Source organism: Pseudorasbora parva, chromosome 19 (genome assembly GCF_024679245.1).
Source record: "Pseudorasbora parva isolate DD20220531a chromosome 19, ASM2467924v1, whole genome shotgun sequence".
Taxonomy (NCBI): Eukaryota; Metazoa; Chordata; class Actinopteri; order Cypriniformes; family Gobionidae; genus Pseudorasbora; species Pseudorasbora parva.
In genome coordinates this window covers 11,308,137-11,327,437 of record NC_090190.1, presented here as the reverse complement: position 1 = coordinate 11,327,437, position 19,301 = coordinate 11,308,137, and the positions used below count along the sequence as shown (strand labels likewise).

The following is a 19,301-nucleotide window of genomic DNA, read 5'->3' as shown; positions in this document are numbered from 1 at the left end:
AAAATTCTATCTATCAATTCTATTCTATCTATTTAAATTTGTAAAAATGTAATATACTTCAAATTATATATAATATATCAGTGTTTTCCCTAGATTTGTTTTTGTGCGCATACGTGTTTAAAAATGTTTTCCCAATATATTAGAGCCCAATGCTTATGATTTTTTTTCTACTGGTTAAATTTTTTACTTGCCCTGCCAAAGTTTTCACTGGCCCTACCAAAAAAAAGTGTGTTAATGGACTCGATCTACTTCATGTGCATTTTGATCATCGTTCTGAATCACATCCGGACATAATATTAGTATTTTGCAAAAAATGTATTATTTCATCTTTATGCTCAAAATGTAGCTTTTACATGAAACTTACAACATTCAAGTGTTTATTAAAAAAACAATTCATGAAGCTAGTATAAAGCAGAGACTCATAAAATATATACAATATATTCGGTGGGTCATGAAATTTGTGTAAATGACTAAATACCCTGGCAGTAACTAGCAAATTTCATGTTTACATTAACTAGAACATAACCAACTAGTTTATGATACTCGACAAGACAGGCATTTTGACATAATTTTGTGTGAATATTCATAGCTTACGGTGTGTGCTGCTGTTCTTCAGGAGTACCAAACTGAGAGACACTTTAATTAAATTGGCATGGCTTAAAAATTATCAACTGGCCCAGTGTTTTTCACGCTGGCCCCAGGACATCAGGCAGTCCCCTTATTGTCCACCTTAATGACAATTTTTTTTCATTGTCCTTTGAAAAAAAGTTTTTTGTCTCCTCCCCTCTATATATATATATATATATATATATATATATATATATATATATATATATATATATATATATATATATATATATATATATATATTCAGCAGTTTCAAGGATTTTAATAATTACCTGATCAGAAGCATCCGAAACAAATGTTATATATATATACAGTCAAACCAAAAATTATTAACATTTGTTTTTCGGATGCTTCTGATCAGGTAATTATTAAAACCCTTGAAACTGAAATACCTTTTGTGGTTCATTTAAAACAACAGAATAATTCCTATAAAGTTGTATCTGAACTTGCAGTGAGGTCGATCTGAACCTGAGCCGTCTTTGTGGCCGACACCAGGGTTAACTAAACAAACCGCTGCCCCAGCTGACAGGTGTCCAGGCTGCTCACTATCTGTCCTTCTCTCTCTCTCTCTCTGTCTCTCTCTGTCTCTCTCTCTCTCTCTCTCTCTCTCTCTCTCTCTCTCTCTCTCTCTCTCTCTCTCTCTCTCTCTCTGTTAATCCAAGATTCACTTTCCAATTAACTTCTTTTTCTCTCCCTTCCTCTCTTATTCCAACACATACTCTTTTTCACTCACATCTATCAGCCACACTCACTCACACACACAAGCGCAGTCACGTGCACGCTAAACTACCTCTCTGTCTTCTGTCTCTGTCTCTCTTTCGCTCTCTCTCTCCCCCTCTGTTTATTTTCCTGCCTCCATCTGGACCAGGCTGATATTGTAATCGCCCTAATGCACATTGCCTTCCCCTTAGACACACACACAATGTGCCATCCTGACAAGCCCCTTTATATTTCAGATAAGCCGGGATGTGTGTTTAATGAATACAAAGCCGCGGTGTGTCGCCGTGCACTCTGCCAGAAGGTAATCTTATTGAATGGGTGCTTTTCAGCGATGCAGAAGACGATAGCGGCGCAGGAGTGAAGATGTAACCTGTTATCTCATGCCTCCTCTATTTTCCCGTCATAGAATTTACATTTAAAGATTAGCCGTAAAAGGGTAAAAGATTCAGGGTGGTGAAGGTGTCAGGATGAGTGTGTATGTGTGAGTGTCGAAGGGGGCAGGGGGATGGGATGGTCGAAGGGAGCGTGACTTTAGCAGAAAGGAGTGAAGGAGACAAAAAAAACAAACAAAAAACAGGGTCTGTCATACAGGCTGTATCTGGCCTGCGTTTCAGCCTTGCGGCATCACTATCTCTCTCCAGACCGACTCTCTGCTCCCTGGGAACAGAGATTAGCACATTGTTATCTGTAATTGGGTTTTGTCTGTGGATTCAAGGGCTGCTTTTGCCAAGGAGAAGGTGAGAATGGCACATGACCAACATTACGCTTTGGCGTATCAGTGTAAATGCATGATTGATGGAGAATATGGACTGTGTAATGGCTTCATTAGGATTTACTTCTTTTTATGAGGTAACAATTGCTAAGGGATGGACTCAGCTCTCTGAGAAAGTCTATAAAGCTCCTCCATAAAAAAAACGTGTTCGTCAGTGACAAACTGCCAAAGAGACATCAGAAATATCCTTTTCAGTTATCCCTTTGCTTCGTTTACAGTTTAAAGTTAACACAATATGCTGGATTTTCAACCCAAAAATATTGTATATATTAATTAACCATGTAATAATGCGTTTTATTAAATAATAATTTGGTTACACTTTATTTTAATGTGTAACTATGTACTTACTATAGGGTGAGGGTATAGGATTAGGGTTTGGTTTAGGGTTAGGTGCATGTAATTATGCCTAATTCATAGTTATTACTATAGTTCATACATGTAATGTATTTTTATTATTAATTTTTTACAATGGCCAATACAGATTGACAAAACTTCTCAATTAATTGATTTCATTGTACCTTTAAATACTTAAGAAACGAGGGGCACTAAACCGTATTTGATTCTTTTTCTTGATGCAAATTAAAAAGATAAGATTCATAATGGTAATGCACCAAAATATTTTTTTACAGAAACCGGAAAATTGTTACTCATCCATTTTTTGTGCATGAAATAGAAGCTTGCACGGTCAAATTGAGTCATTTCAGCGCTGATTAAACATCACTGTTTTGGTCAAAGATCCTGGGGCTCCAAAACTATTTCAAAACAAAAATATATATTTTTGCTTTCCAACAGCAGAAATACGGCCATTATAAAGCAGATAATTTTGACTAACTTGGATAAGGCGCTATCTGGGATGTCGTAAAAATACATTATGTCTGAAATACACCCAAATTAATCGGAATCAAATCGAAATTTGAATCAAACCAAATCTAATTGAATTTGAGAAATCAGTATCTATACCCATCCCTACTTACAACATTACTGAGTTCTCAGTTTACATGGAGCACAGATGGATTAAGGACTACCGTTTTTTCCCCTGAAATTTATGGGATCAGAGTGGGAATCTGTCAGCTGTATCTGTTCGGTCACTAATGTTTGATTCATGGGCCGCTCACGCCCATTAATTTTGATTTATGGATTCTGATATGTATTTATGAAAAGGGCACCCACTCCAGTGCAGCCTCTGTGGCCCAGTAAAGAGGAGTGTAATTAAGATTTGTTTTGAGCCTAGAGGCTCAACTCCTTCAAGAGCTATGGATCAATAGGCAGAGACAGTAGACCCCTGTGTGTTCACTACACATATTGACACGCTCAGTCAATTAGAGCTCCCGAGAAAAGGAGAAAGCAAGCGAGCAGAAAGACGGCAAGAACAAGATGGATCGGTAGAATTGTACTCAATGCTTGTATGGTCTTAATAAATGAAAAATAATGTAGTATGCAATTGTGTAACGCAGTGATTTTCCAAAGTACACAATGCCATATGGTGTGCATTCATTATAACGTCTATAGATTCTAACACAGCTAGAGAAAATAACACCTGGTATTCAAAAGCTTCTTCATAAACTGAGTATACAGACTATTTCAAAAAAGCAATTTGTGTGTGTGTGTGTGTGTGTGTGTGTCTGTCTGTGTGTCTGTGTGTGTGGTTTGTCTCCGAATTAGTCCAAATTGTATTGAGGCTATAGTTTGGGCTTCCTGTTGTTGGCAGTTAGTGTCACAGACACTGTGGTGGGACAATAGCTCTGTGGTGTAGCACACTAGAAGATTGTGTTGTAGTTGAACGATCAGCAGGTGCCTTCGATATAAACGCTCCATGTCAATTATTTCTAGAAGAGGTGATTCATAAGACAGAGCTGAAGTATAGAAGTAGAGGAAGATAGAGTGTGGGGAGCAGGTAAAGAGGCACATGGGCTTGGGTGGATGAACCTCTTCATTTTCAATGCGGCTTAGCATAAAAGAGTCATTTTGTTAAACGTTGTTGCATCTAAGCTTTTGTTATCCGTGAATGGAGGGGGCACCCCTGCCGCATTAAAAGTGTTTGGAGCTGCAGAACAAGTAGAGAATTGGGCTGAATTACTTGACATTATCTCCCCATGTTTCCATCATCGCCATTGGAAAGACTAAAGGAGCCGATTTAACACAAAAGTCAAAATATACCACTATATGAAACACTGAAGAACAAGATGATAATGCATTGATTACTCAATTGCTTTTTTAAACGTAATGCTTTTTTTCATACTGATTATGGCAGCTAAGACGGTACCAGTGGAAGTTTCCTGACAAACAAGGTTTCTCAGAAAAGACTCTTGAATGGAGACTTCACAGAAGCTGTGAAATGAGAATGAACCTTGCCTCAGATCCTGTTTATGGCCGTATGGATGTGAGTGTGTTTTTTTTAAACAGCTGGGAAGGAATTCACCCTGCCAGGAGCCATTCCTGGTCACTCAGAACTTCCGCCATTAGCAGCCCAGCTCCACTGCACGCACATGACCACAGAATGAACCCACAGATGGGCACTGGTCTCAGCTGCCACAGACCTCCAACACGTCAATCACATTTCATACTCCTCCGAAGATCATCAAAGCAGATCAAGCCCAGCTAAATGATGTAGTGCTCATGGTTATTATGTGACTCGTGTGCTGTAGTTGTGGAGGAGCGGTTCATTATGATCAATATGGTCTGAGTTGAGGGGGTTGGGAGAGGAGAGCAGTGATCCGTGACACTTCAGCTTGTGTAGATTGTGTGTGTGTGTGTGTGTGTGTGTGTGTGTGTGTGTGTGTGTGTGTGTGTGTGTGTGTGTGTGTGTGTGTGGCACAGCCTTTAAAGACCTGAAATGCTGCCTGGAAGTTTGTAGTAAGGATGCACCAATTCCTGAATTTTCTGTATTATGTGTAAATAAGTGAAAAGTAATGCACAGTACAATACTAACAATCAACAGCCTTATAAAATTATTCATGTTTTTAAAGATTAACTTTACGTGAACATTAGTGGAAGGTTCTAAAAATCTAATCATTTATTAATACATTAAATATCAAATAATTTCGGTTTGGGTGGACAATGATATTGACTATTATGATGCATTTGGTTTTGAACTTGAGAAATGTCAACATAAAACATTTCTTGGATTGGATCCCTTTTTCATCAGTGCATGTTATTCCAAAGGAATAATCTTTCATCAAAATATAATAACTTGCACCACATCTGGGATGATCGTGCGGGTTATTAAATAATGTTAACTAGTAGGCAAATAGAAATGTAGGCATTGTTTGAGTACTGAGTTTCTTGTTTAATACTCTACGCCACATACGTTGCAAATGTCATTTTATGTTGACTTTAAGGCTTGTAATTGCATGAGTCCCAATGAAGTGGTGATCTCTGGCATTTTTTTCAGTTTGGCTGAAAGGTTTCGCAACAACGTATCCAAGAATATAAAGGGGTACGTATGGACTTGAATGGCACTATGTGGTATTTCATTGCACCGCGGTCTCTCTCTGATTTATTCCTTTCAAAATACACTTCAGCGCCAGTGTTTTAAATAGCCGCACGTTGCGGCGAGTGGCGCAGCTATGGCAAAATAGAGACCCCTTTCCGAATTGGAAAGGGGTCTCATGGAGCAATAAAATGGCAGAGCTTATAAATCCATCTTGCCTTATAAGGTCAGAAATGTTTTAAGTTGTTTCAGGACAGTTGTGTGTGCCAGTAATTGTTCTCCCATCTGTCTTAATGTGTCTTTATCAACATCTGGTTTTGTAAGCAATACTTCAGTAACAAGTATCCGTTATGTGTCAAGGGTTCCCAGTCCTGCTCGCGCGATTAGCCTAGCCTTGACTACCGCTCTGAGTTCAGCTCCACATATGATTGCCATTACTCCATACCATTGACAAAATGTAATAACTTTTCAGGGGAAAGATGTGTGCATGTGACTGTTTTTCTTCTTCTCTTCACTTTTTCCATAACTGTAAAGAATTATTTTGGTCTGGTTTTAATGTTCCCCCGGTGACTGGACAAATTACTGGCTCGCAGGGCATTCGGGGCTGCATGAGTGAAACGGGAATGGCTCATCCCTCAGAGCACAGTCCTGTCTGCACCTCCTTGCATACCTTACCAACAGAGAAAGCGAAAGAGATGCGTCTGTAACGAACCCATCTCCTCTGAAGCTCGGGGCTCAGAAACGTGCGCACACTTTGGCAGCGATGCAAAGATATGATCTTAATCTGCTATTTCCTCTTTGGCAGTATTAAATTGTCCACATAATAATTCACAGCTGCACTGGGACGAAATATAATGGTGCAGCTGTAATTTTATGTTTGCGAATTTTAACTGTTCTTTCTTTCTGTCTCTCTCACCGTCTCCCTCCAGCCCCTCCTCCTCCCGGCACCATATGGGAGATGCTGCTACAGTCAAATGAAAGGGGTTTGTGCGTACGATACGGCACAGCGTTATGTGCGGTTGATGGTTAGATTGTGTTGCAGTTGCACGCAGTGTAGCGTGCCCTCTCAATAGAGGGATTAGGAGCTTGTCATGGTTTCATTCACCCTGAGACACTTAATTCTGAACATTTCCATCCTTCAGAGACCTAATCGCATCTAGAATTTGCATTCGCCAGGTTACGGTCTGAATGCTCACCCTTGTATAGCTACCTACAGCTACCCTGAGGTGTTTTTCTTAGCGATGTGCAAAACAGCATATTTTTTTAATTGAGTAGTTGAGTAATCTGTCTTAAAACGATGTTCATCCAAAAAGTTTAAATCCTGTCATTTACCCTCATATAATTTCAAACCTCTTATGATTTTTATTTTATTTTGGAATATAATATGCTTAAGATATTAAGGTCCAATCGTGCTATTTTAGTGTTATGTGTATGCTATTAATATGGTTATATTTTCAATGTAATTTTTTTTTTTATATCTCCTATATAGTTTTAATATTTTTATATCGGTTTTAGTAATTATAGTATTTCAACAAACTTATTTCACTTCGTTTTGCAAGTTTACACGTTTCATGTAATTGTTATATTGAACATTGCATACAGGGTTGGAAGGGCATGAGTGAGTAAATGATGACAGCATTTTTATTTTTGGGTCAACTATCCCTTTAAAAAGGCCTTTACAAGTAGGCTGGTTTTAGGTTCACCTGACCCGATGAAACATACAGTGCAAACAGTTTAAAGAACAGTTTCTCTAACAGTTAAAGCACAGCAGGCTAATGAAAGTACCCCTGCTAAAATAACTAATAGAAAAAAGATAGACCTCCCAAATTGTTTAGTCAGTTCTTAGACAACTAATTGACCGTTGTGATCCATTCCTATTTTTAATACGGTGTTCAGATATATCCTGGGGTGATTCGCCCCCATCATTGTGCACAGCATGGAAGCGTGGAAGACGGCACTCGTCACTGACAAGGGGGTCCTTCTGGACGCAGCCTCCCTGCGCACTTATTGCCAAAGAGATGATTTGTCATGCACTGCCTTAGGCTATTGCTTTTAATGACAGTGTAAACGGAAAAGTCGGCGGCTGATTAGAGAGCGTGCGCACACAGCATGCTTATTCAGATCTCACTTTTGGCTCCCGTCTGGTGCTCCCTGTCACTCCACGCCAAACACGATTCTCTTAAAAGGCCCCTTGCATCAGCTGAGCGCTGGAGGCGCTTGTATGTGTGTGCGTATGCTTGTGTGCACAAGATGGATTAATGCTATAAACAGAGAGTTGGATTTATCTGAGATTGGCACCACGTTTTTCTCCACATAGGATTTGGAGCCCGAAGAGGAGGAGAGAGAAGAGAATGCCTTTATTCAAAACAACTGTTTGTGAGTAATTAACATATGAAAGGAAGCTTACAGTCTGGCAAATCCCTGCACTTGTTTTCAATTATTTATCCACATTCTGGGAGGGGGGAAGGGGTGACGGAGGTGGGTGTGATCGCGGAGGGAGGGTGACGGGTTATCTGGAACCATGAAAAGAAAAGTGATTTTTTTTCTCTCCGTCTAACACAACCAGAGAGCCTCTGGGAATATGCTATCAGACATGATGAGATGAAAATGGAGTTCAGCCAAAGAGTGGATTATGGGTAACGGAGAGAGTCGATGAAGAGTGGACAGTAAAACGAAATCAGAGCAGACTAGAATTCCAGATCTGTATGATTATTGGACACACCTTGACTCATGCTCGCCGTTCCCCTGAAGAGAGCAAGGCATTGATCTGATGGAATCAGACGGCATAGAGCAAAAAGGCTGGGAAAGACAAGGGGCCGGGTCACAACTGACCTCAGGACACAAGGAACGACAAAGATAAAGAGAGAAGGACTGGATGGAATAAAGTTTTCACAGGCATTTGTCGGGGTGGGGCCTTCCTGTGTTCAATGATGGCACAGGCTTGAGATTGATGGGAAGGTCTATGGGCCAGGACTATATCAGCACTGAGCAGGACCAGTCTGGACGTGGCAGAGGAAACCAGAGGGAGGAGGAGATCAGGCAACCCTGGGAGAGACGAGAGAGAGAGAGAGAGAGAGAGAGAGAGAGAGAGAGAGAGAGAGAGAGAAGACTGAGAGTGGAGCTCAGAGCGATTTAACAGACGCAGAGTCACTGTGCCAGATGCCACAAACTATAGAAGCAGGAAGAAGTGAGGGAGGAATGAAACGGGAGGAGATTGTCTGTACAGGGGCACATTGAGAAGCATCACAGTATCATGTTTTAATGTGGAGATTTGATTCATTCTTGCAAGCTGCGCTTGTTCACCCATAATCACTTGCTCTATTTACGATGGCTTGTGGAATAATGTTATAATCAGATTGCCTCGTTTATGGATAATGTAGGCTGTAATGTTATACGTTATACAGAGCAAAATAACTACAGATTCATGTATTTTTTATTAGTGTGATGATGCAAACCAATACAAAATATTTCAGTAGAACTGAACATTTGTGGTAGAAATGTTGCATTTGTAGTAGAAGCATGTAGCTGGAGGCTATAGAGAGTTCGATTAACTCCTGCTGTCCTCATTCTCGCAGATCTTACTTGTTCAAAGACGTCTGCCTCTGTGCATGCCATTCATTTCAGACTTTGACTTTGGAGTGCTTGACAGTTTTATTGATCAGCTGTCTTCATTTTGATCTCTTGAGTTTTAGCAGAGGATTGTTTGAGTTTTTTTGTTTTTTATAAAACACTTTTAATAGCACATAGTTGTGTTGATGTGGAAATACGTTCATTACCCACAAGTAACATTGCACATGTCTGTGTTTACTGGCTTACTGTTGTGGATTTTGGGCTGTGCAGGGCTCCAGGCTGAAAAATGACTTAGGGTCATGAATTACTTTGCCAAAGGACTTCTTTTTTCCAAATCCCAGAATCACTGGAAATGTAAATTTGATTATACATATTGATTAAAATGCATCTGTCTGTCTGTTGCCAATGTTGAACACATTCTGAAATTAAATTTAAAAAATATATTTATATATTTTTCATGACGAAGAAGATACATGTAATTCAATAATAACAAATAAAATATGTACAAAATTAGGGAGTATTTTTTTTAATATTTTAAAAGACAAAATACTCTTAATATTACAATAAGAGGGGGGAAACTACTGTTAATTGCTGATTTTTTTTTTTCTGTCTAAATTCATTCTTAAGTGAGTAAACCAATAATTTAGAATTTTTTCCTTTTTTAACGTTTCGTTTTTCAGGTGGTGAGGCTGTTATGTCCCTGGTTTTCCTTGGCTGATAGAGCAATGTAAACACTGAACTGAGTGTAGCAGTTGTTTAGCCCCCTCTCTCCTTCAATGCCTCTCCACTCCGTATCAGACTTCATGCCATCTGTGGGTTTGATTTAGTGGCTAAGAAGCTTTCTGAGCAATGGACAAGTGATGTTAATTGCACACATATGCCAGAGGACTGTTTTAGTTTTATGGCTCTGATGGTTTTGATTCAAGCGAGGTCAAGCATAATTCATCCACTGTTGCGCTGGTCGCTGTATATTTTATTAATAGCGATGAGTTTCTCTTTTTATGTCCTTTTTATTTCTTTTTCTAGTTGTGGCGGTGACTTTATTTAGCATGTACTACACACACAAAAGCACCTCTGCAGGTTGACAGGCTGCTCACCTCACAACATATCTGCAGTGCCTGTTGTCATGGCAACTGCTGCGGGCGGCTGGCGGTACTTTGTGGTCGGAGGTGTGCTGAAGTAGAGCAGTGCTGACCAGAGGGATGCTCGGAGTCTGCCTGGGACACCCAGGGTCAGTGTGCCACAGAAACGCAGCCCTCTCTGTCCTCACCTCACGGGGACTAGTGAATATTTCATGAGGATGCTATGAGTGTTTTATCCTAATCTGTGAGTGTTGAGTCTGGACGTTTATGAAATCCATACCTCAGCCCCTCTTCGAGGGATCAGTATAAGGCATGAAGATTTTGTCCGATACCGTTCATTTTTTATATTTGTTAAGCGATAACCGATATATTGCCCATTGAATCTAAATCCATATTTTTCAATAATTATTAAGAGCCTTATTACAAAAACAAAACTTTCACCATTAAAATCCATTTTCCAAGACTTGTTGCACATACTGTATTTTCATTTTTGAAGTGATTCCAATCATATTTCAAGCAATTCAAAAACATATGCGGTGAACAGTGTCTGAAGTGTCTCAGCTGAAGGAAATAATCCATTATTTAATGGCTTTAATATATCAGGCAAATGTTCTTATCGGGATGATAACAAGAACATTAAAATGAACATACATCAGCTGATACAGATATTGTGAGAAATCAATGTTAAGTGGCCTCTTAATTTTTTCCAGAGCTGTATATCAGCCACAATATCATTATTTTGATATTGCCCCTATTTAGTATTGTTTAGAAGACAAAAATGCAGAAAGACATGAGGGTGAGTAAATGATGAGAGTGAAAGTTTCATTTTTTGGGGAACTGTCCCTTTGAAAAAGGGGCAGGAGCATGTATAACTTTATGTATGACAAGCATAATTTTTTTTTTGGTAGAAATCTTTGTAGTTTCTGCCATTCATATTCCTGCTGGGTGTTCCTAAAGAAGGGCGAGAGTGCGGCGGATAGCGGCAGCTTGTTGAAGCCGCAGCCGTGGCTTGCGGAAGCCTGATAGCAGGACCAACCTCTCGACCAGGACAGTGGAGGTCAGGCCATGAGCTCGCCCGCCCGCCCTCAGGGCTTCCGACTCTAATTACCTGAGGAGCAAAACATCCCGGCCTGCTGGTGGGGGAAGAGTGTGTGAACGTGGGATATCGGGCTGCGCATTCCCGCAGCAGCGACATCCTGCCCGGGAAGGCCGGGCCCTGTCCGTCCTGGTTCCTGACAGTGGGCTATCTCTGCCGGGCCTATGGTTCCTTCCATTCTAAAGGCCATTGTGTGGAGAAGGGCTGGGCCAGGAATGACTGGTTCCTGTTGGGCTCGATCTCTCGCTCAGCCAGCTCCGGTCCCACTGACAGATTCCTCTTGTTTTGTTTTGCTCTCTCTCTTTTTGTGTAAGTCACTCTTGAGGATACTGAAAGTAATATCAGAACTGAGAGGAGGCTGCATTGTGCGGTTTCTATCTTCTTTCCGCAATATGTTTCCATTACATAATCTAAACATAAGCTGGGACAGCTGGTATCCTCACTTTTGAAAAAGTTGACAAAAATGTTCTAAAGCAGAAACATTTTTTTTCTTCTCTTCAGCATTCGCTGGTGAATCTGTCAGTGCGCATCTGGACTCTCCTCTAAAAACCGAACGGCTTGTGATCAGAATTTAGAAAGGAGACGTAGGTGTTTTTGTTCGTTACCTAAATGCAAAACCAGACACAATGAATCTGTCACACTGTACGTGTTGGTGTGTGCGTGCATGTGTGAAAATGTAATATCTGAAGTATGTATTACTAGCACCACCTAGTGTGCAAACACTAAAGGATGAGCCATGTAGGCATCTCTACTTCACGTACCACTCTCTGTTATTATACAGACAAAAGAATTTAAACTCCATTGCCTAATGAAACACGCTCTGTTTTCCGCAATGCGAAAGAGCGGCTCAGCTGTCAGACGGTGCATGGACTGGGCTGAGAGCAGAGTCTGGCTCGGGTCCGAATGAGGGGGCTGATTTGTTACTGACGACATGCTTTTCATGAATCAGCACAACTGCCTGTTTCACTTTCTAGTGTGAGCCGTACATTCAGATGATACTTGCACACATTATAAAGACTGGAGAGCGGGTTCATTCTGCCATCACAGGGGGCGAGCAGGGGGGTTTCTTTGGACCTGGCGACAGTTGTTCAACTTGATTGGCGTGCTCTGTGTGCCACAGTCATGCTGAAAAGGTGGAGTGGGAAAATCATGAATAGCTGTGGAACACAGATCTGGCCCCGGCCCTCAGCCACAGCTTGCTCTGGGACTCAGGGACAGCAGAACGGACAGATGGCTCAGGACTGGACACACACACACACACACACACACATGCTTGCTTTGGCTTTTTCTCTTCTTTTTTTCATGCAGACCCTCAACACCAAGGTGGCTAAGAAAGCCATGGTGCCTTCATTTGCACAAGACATACAGAAACAAAGTAAAGTTTCCATTCAGCTGGTTTGGTGATTCAGTTAGGGTAATTGGGTTATTGAACTCTATGCTGTTTTGGGTGTCCTTGTTTTTTGGTGATAAATGAAACCAGTCATAGTAAAGTTCTTTGGTGAGTTTCTTCGGTTATTCAACATATTGCTACTCTATAATCATATTCGGTTACAAGAAAGTGCAAATCTTATCACACATTGTGTGCATGAAATGCATGCTGACACAATCAAAAAGCATTAACAGAGAAGTGCTTATTAAACATCACTGGTTTCGGGCAATGATTGTGGCCCTCCAAAACTATTTCATACAAAAAATTTTGGTTGCTGACATTTCGGTGCATCACAATAAAGCAGAAAGTAACACTTAATGTTTTGTTTATTGCTTTTTGCCTTTATCATATAGTAGGCTACACTTCAGGTTGATAGGAAAATGGAGGGTCAATGGGATCGCTGCATAACATAGGTCATCCATTCATAACAATATTTCCTGCATTATATAGACAATTTATCTATGGCTTTATATTAACGTGTGAATTGATAGCACAAGATCAACAGAATCATTTCCAACCTGTTTGAGTCTTCATATTTGTAGCAGATCAGCATGAGATGAAACACAAGGACTCCTATCATTCAGTCTAAATATGAGTTGTTATGCTGTGTTTGCTTCTTGTATCCAGTGTTTTGCTCCTGCAAGGAGCGTCATCATGTGGTTTCTGCTGTCTGTTGTGGCTGAGAAACATTTATTCTGTGATTTGTGCCCTCAGTCGTGCCCTTCTGGGTTTCCTCTGAGAGACAGCAACATACCGGCTGATCTAATGATTGTCTTTCTTTCCACTTTTCCTCCCTTCTTCCTCTGCTTCTATTTTTCTCTTTCATTGCAGCCTCTCCAGCTCAGCCACCCTGCGTATGAGCAGATCATCAGAGAGCTCTAATGACTTCCAGCTGTGTGGAAGATAAAGCCTTTTGGGTTGGGTCGAGAAGTAGACTATGTAACCAAAAAAACGAATTTGAGCCCCTTTTTTAGCGTCAGCGGACCACAAAAAACATGTTCGCCCTGTGTAACCTGGCCTGCAGCACAGGTCAAGGGGTGAGCGTGTGGGGACACTGCATGTGTGCAACTCTGTCCCGCTACAGTTGGGACCTTAGCAGGAAAAGACCCTAATGTAGAGGTATCTGTATGCTCACTGGATTTTTATTAAGGGCTCCTAATCCTGTCACAAAAAAAAATTAAAATAATCTGGTGCTATTGGTTCTTGGAACGCAAAGAAGTGGAATCCCTTCAGCTCACAGTTTCCTCATTTTGCATTGTCTCGTTCCTGCTCTTTCAGTCTGTTAATGCAGCCAACTCTTAAAGCAGGCCTTTATCAAGCTGGGCTGGAAATATATTCTCTTCCTCCCGGCTCTGAAAGGGCTGTCATATTGGTTTTAAGGGGAGGGAGGGGACGGAAGGGACCCACAGAAAAGCCTGAATATTTAGTTTGCTACATTGCCTTTCAATAAAATCATAGATGTAGCGCATTTTGAAAAATGTACTCGTTTAGAGGCTAGGGGAATTGATGAATCTGGCTTTGTGCTGAGTGGACATGAAGGTGTGTAAATGCTGACAAAAAAGAAGTCGAAAGGCCTTTTCCACACTCCTCATTGCAGGATATAAATGCAGAAAAGTATTGTTTTTTTACCTCATGGTATGTGATCATCATATAATTGTTTGATTATGTTTACATTTTATGAAAGAGCTGCTGTGGGTGTCAGTCACAAAGTTTGAAAGTGTTTCTGTCAGTATAGCAGTGTAATTTGCCTTGTATGACTGATAACTGCACTGCATGTTACATTAGTATTTATAGCTGCAGGAAAAAGCAAATCAGGCATTCTAGCATCGTTGGAGATTTTGGTCATTTACATGTGAATGCAACCGCTGCCAATTAAAACAAATCAGCATTGTTTGACGCTATGCCAGTAAGGAATTTCAGAAAAGTCACTCTTTTTTTTTTGGGCTGGTGATTGAACATTTAAAGTACAATTATCCTTATTGTATTATTACCCATCTCAGAGTGGAGAGATGGGTAATAATACAAAAAGGATAATTGTCCCACAGTGGAGAGACAGGTTTGAGGTGCAGAGAGAGAGAAGATCCGCCACTAAACGTGCAAGAACAACAAATCTGTCTCTCTCTCTCTCTCTCTCTCTCTCTCTCTCTCTCTCTCTCTCTCTCTCTCTCTCTCTCTCTCTCTCTCTCTCTCTCTCCTGAGTGTTTCCTCCACATGGAGCTCATCTGCTGTTTAAGGCGGCTGGGAGAAATGCCTTCAAGCTGACAGGGGCTGAAAGCCCAGACATATGTTAATCACATGCAGTGATGGCAGTCTGGGAGGGGAGAGAGAGAAACGACAAATCTGAGAAAGAGAGCAGAAAAAGAACGTGTGTGAGGGGTGGGGGGAGAGGGGGAAGAGCGCCACTCTAGAGACTTATAACACAGCAGTAGAGGCAGATGCATGCCTTTGTTTGGACTCTCCAAATTGATTTTTCTTGGTTCTAATGAGGTTGTTCCCTCCTCTGCTTGCAAAAAGAAATGGTGGAGGGGGCTGATTAATGCAGGCAGGATGGCTGTATGCCGGTATTTTGGATGGATCTAAAGCATTTAAGAATCCGCACAGTAAATTTTTAGGCGGATGAATCAAGAGCTTGTTAAGCGAATCTGTTCATCTAGACATCACTAACATGAGCAAACACAGCGTTCACCGCAGATCTATATTTTTAATCTGATATGAATGTAGTAGTAAAGTATGGAGTGAATCTGGCTAAACAGAAGCAGATGTGAATGAATTCTCATTGGCCAGTTGACCAGAAGAGGGTTGTTTTTGCAAGACTGCACTTAATTCAGAGCATATGAGAGGACAGAGTCACAGCACAAATATATCTTTCTGTCTATCTTTGTATCTATCTATCTATCTATCTATCTATCTATCTATCTATCTATCTATCTAACCCCCCCTCCCCCCCCCCGCGCGCGCGCGCTCCAATGCGTGCTGTGTTTTGTGTGGCTGCTGCACATCAGTTGGGAGGGGTCAGCAGAGGAGGCGGAGAGCGTGTGTTCTCGCATTTGCGTGCGCTCTAGCTGTCATTGTCTCAGTCTGCGGGCTCAGGGAGCAAGCGTGTGCAGGATAGCGCGAGGCCCCAGCGGCCACACGTGCCCTCGTTAGTGCAGGGCATCCCTGGAAGCAGAGCAGAACGAGAGGCAGGTCTCCATCTGTCCCTCTAAGGCTCTGAAAGCAGGAGGACAGGCTGCTCAGCTCTCTCGTTTGGACCTGGCGTACCGGCACTAGGGTCCTGTGCCACCCCCGTGCCCCTCGCCGAGCACAGAAAGACGCAAAAAGACTTTGGTGACAGGGAAGCTGGTAGAAATAGAAAAAATACCCTGGATTATTTGATAAGATTGTCTCCATCATCTATGATGCCAGGTAAGATTGGGAAGCTTTGTGTTTGACCGTCAGTGGGAAATGGCATTTTGATTGTAAATAAATGTTTGTTAATGCATTTTGAAATTACATTTCGAATGTTAATAGTTTGTAAAATATGGATTTTGGACAACTTTTACTGCTGTTTTTGCCTTGGAAGAAAACCTTATTCAAATAATGCTGTTTTTTTATATTGTTTTGTTCAAATTAATGGATTTATCGAGTTATTGTTATTAACTAACAGGAGTCTTTTTTTATGTACAGTTGAGTCCTTTTTTGATTAGCTTAGCTGAATGGTATGTCAGCCTGTGCAAGGGAATGCTGGTTAATATGTAAAAAAAGAAGATATAAAAGAGGAAATAATACAGGGCTCAATAATACTTTTTTTTCTAGTGGCCTGTTCAGGTCAGTAGGTCACATTTCTTTTTTAATGTACATGAAATATTACGTTTTTGGTGCAAAATATTTGCAATAATAGCTGCAAATTATGCCCCTATAATCTAAATCCAATCCTGGAAAATTTTCACATTTGTTTAAAACCCAACTTTTGTACTTTTTACCACCCTTTTTCAGTAAGACTTCCTATACTCATAAAGTAATTTTCTATGTTAGCTTTATAATTTTATCTTGGTCACTGATTTAAATCAACACAAATTGCAGCATTTAGTTTATCACAGAAAATCAAATCCTATGAAATTCTTATGAAATCTTAAATACAAGCCCAAGAAATGTAAAATGTAGTACCAATACAGCACTGGCCTGACAGTACATCAACGGGCCTTAATCTCTCTCACATCCTTATTTTGAGCCCTGATCATGAAGATCAGAGATCTGCTATAGAAACAGTAAAATCACTGTACAGGAGCATGAAAGTGAAGAAAGCAGACTGAACGAAAGAAAATGAGAGAGGAGAGTTGCAGAGGGCAGCTGGCGTGCTGTGTGTATGCAGGCTGCAGGGAGATCTCAGTGCTGCTCTTCACAGATGGTGTTGTGAGACAAGCTCTGTTGGCACTGCTGCTCTCCTGTGTGCCATGGCCACTACCTCTCTGCCAGCCAACCCGTCTGGTGCCCACCTCTCTGACTCCCCCTCTCATCTACCCAGCCTCGACTTCTCTTTCTGTTTGTGTCTAAACTTGAAAGTGTAACATTGTTGGCTGCGTATTTGGCTCAATGCAACTGTGGCTTTTTGAATGATGCAATTCTCTGGTTAAGTTCATATTGTACTGGAGTTACGGATAGTTGCATTTCTACATTTGCGCTTTATTTTGGAATGGTATATATGAAGCAAAAATGTCTTTCTTGTTTTTTTTTTCCCTACTGAATGATTTTCAAGTGCCCACTTAAAACGTGTTTGTTAGCATTGGCCTTTGTGTACAGTGTGTGTTTGTGAATCGTGTGTGCATGTGTAGAATTGTTCTGGGAAGCTCTGAAGGAAGCAGCTGTAAGCAGGCGCGTGTGCCAGGTCAGGGACACTTGAGCAGAACTGACACCGGGTTATTTCGGACACCCATCTGCACTGGAGCTACCGTTCCTCCAGGCCGCCGCCACGGACAATCTGTTCACTCGCTGGCAGAATGCCAAACACAGTGCCGTCCATCTGTGGCAGGGACTGAAGCTCTCAGTGCTGAGCAGAGCTTGGCTCCTTCCTCTCTGCCTGTAGTTTTATAGGTTTTTTTGTTAGCGAGAGTGTTTTCGTACAGTGTGTTTATAACGCATGTTCTCAGTTTGCAATAATATGCTACTGTAATGAGATAAAGGTCATTTTATGGGGTAATATGGAAATATGACTAATCGCCTGTAGTTTTGTATCGTTTTTGTTACGTACAGTGTTTTAGTACAGTATACGTTTATGTTTCTTAGTTTGCAGTATTTCAGTTGCAAGTTATGCTACTCAACAAGGACTGTCGAATGATGCATTATCAATGTACTTTTGTAGTGTAGGCTTGGGTAGTGTAGAAACAAGGCTAACCATCCATGTTTTTGTATCTTTTTTTAAGCTAAAGTGTTTCGTACAACATACTTTCTTAGTTCGCAATATTTCACTTGCAATTAATGCTACTCTAACATGATACAAATTGTTCTTTGTTAGTTTGGAAACAAGGTATTTTTTGTAGCTTTTTTTGTTAGCAGCAGTTTTCATATAATATTTTCAATGCATTTTCTTAGTTATGTTTCCTGGGAAATATATAAATAAGGCTAAAAAGCTGTAGCATTGTAGCTTATTTGTATACAAAAGTGTCATGCGATATTTTTTAAACATACTTGCTTAGTTTAATATTTTGCTTGAGTTCATCTATTGTAATGAAAAGTAAAAAAAAAAAAAAGTTTGAAAACATCAGTAAGTGCCATCAATCGGTATTATTTACACTGTAAAAATTATATAACCAATACGTTATGACATCATAATTGTTTTTACATTGCTTTAACTCATCAAAAAACTTATTTTTTTCTCACCTTTTTCGAAAGTTATTTTTTATGTAATTTAAGTTGAAATAACTTAAACAGCCAATTTGATTGTACTTAAATAGTTAAGGAAGTTTTTACTGTATGGTACATCAACAAAAAAATCCAAAAGAGGTAATTCTCTTGAGACATGGAAAAATACTCTTGTCCTGTAGTCTTGTATGTTTTTTTTGTTGTTGTTTTTTTGAGTAAAGGCTGATTTTGTGAAAAAACAAAAAATCCACTTCGTCAGTTTGCAGTATTTTACTGGTGCTATACAGCTGAAATGCGATGAGAAGGATGTTCTCTTACAGGTAACATGAAAACAAGTAGCAAATCTCTTCCTCTAGTTTTGTTAGTGTTTTGTTTGAGACCCTGTTTTTGTCACATGTTTCCCATGCAATTTCCCTGCAACAAGGCTTTTGACCCAAGTTTAAGCATTAAAGACAGCCTCTCTAGAGTGTATTTAGTCATTAAGAAGCCACTCAGTGATGGCAGCCAATCGGTTGAGGGGCAGTCATTGCCTGGAGCTACGCCTCAGTTCCTTGTACTGAAAGCCATTAGCAAACTGTGGCCAGAGCCACAATCATGCGCACACACACAGAAAAGCGCTCAGGGTGGAAGTGCCCTGACGTTAGGTCATACTCCACCATCTCCTGCGTCTCCTGCCTGCCAGATGTGACTCGAACCATTTTTAAGGTCTTGTGGAGGGAAAGAGGAGGAGGGAGGGA

General features: G+C 40.6%; 1 protein-coding gene across 4 annotated transcripts in view; it reads left to right on the top strand.

Annotated features, from left to right (window-relative positions):
- runx1t1 (RUNX1 partner transcriptional co-repressor 1) overlaps positions 1 to 19,301 on the top strand; it is a 56,852-nt gene that overhangs the window by 4,654 nt on the left and 32,897 nt on the right. The window contains exon 1 of one of the 4 annotated variants that reach the window (XM_067424988.1): positions 15,791 to 16,131. The exons of the other annotated variants lie outside the window; for them this stretch is intronic. Coding sequence (XP_067281089.1) covers positions 16,122 to 16,131 — 10 coding nt within the window. The 5' untranslated portion in view covers positions 15,791 to 16,121. Of the gene's footprint in view, positions 1 to 15,790; positions 16,132 to 19,301 lie in introns of those variants that run through there. 4 annotated transcript variants of the gene reach the window in all.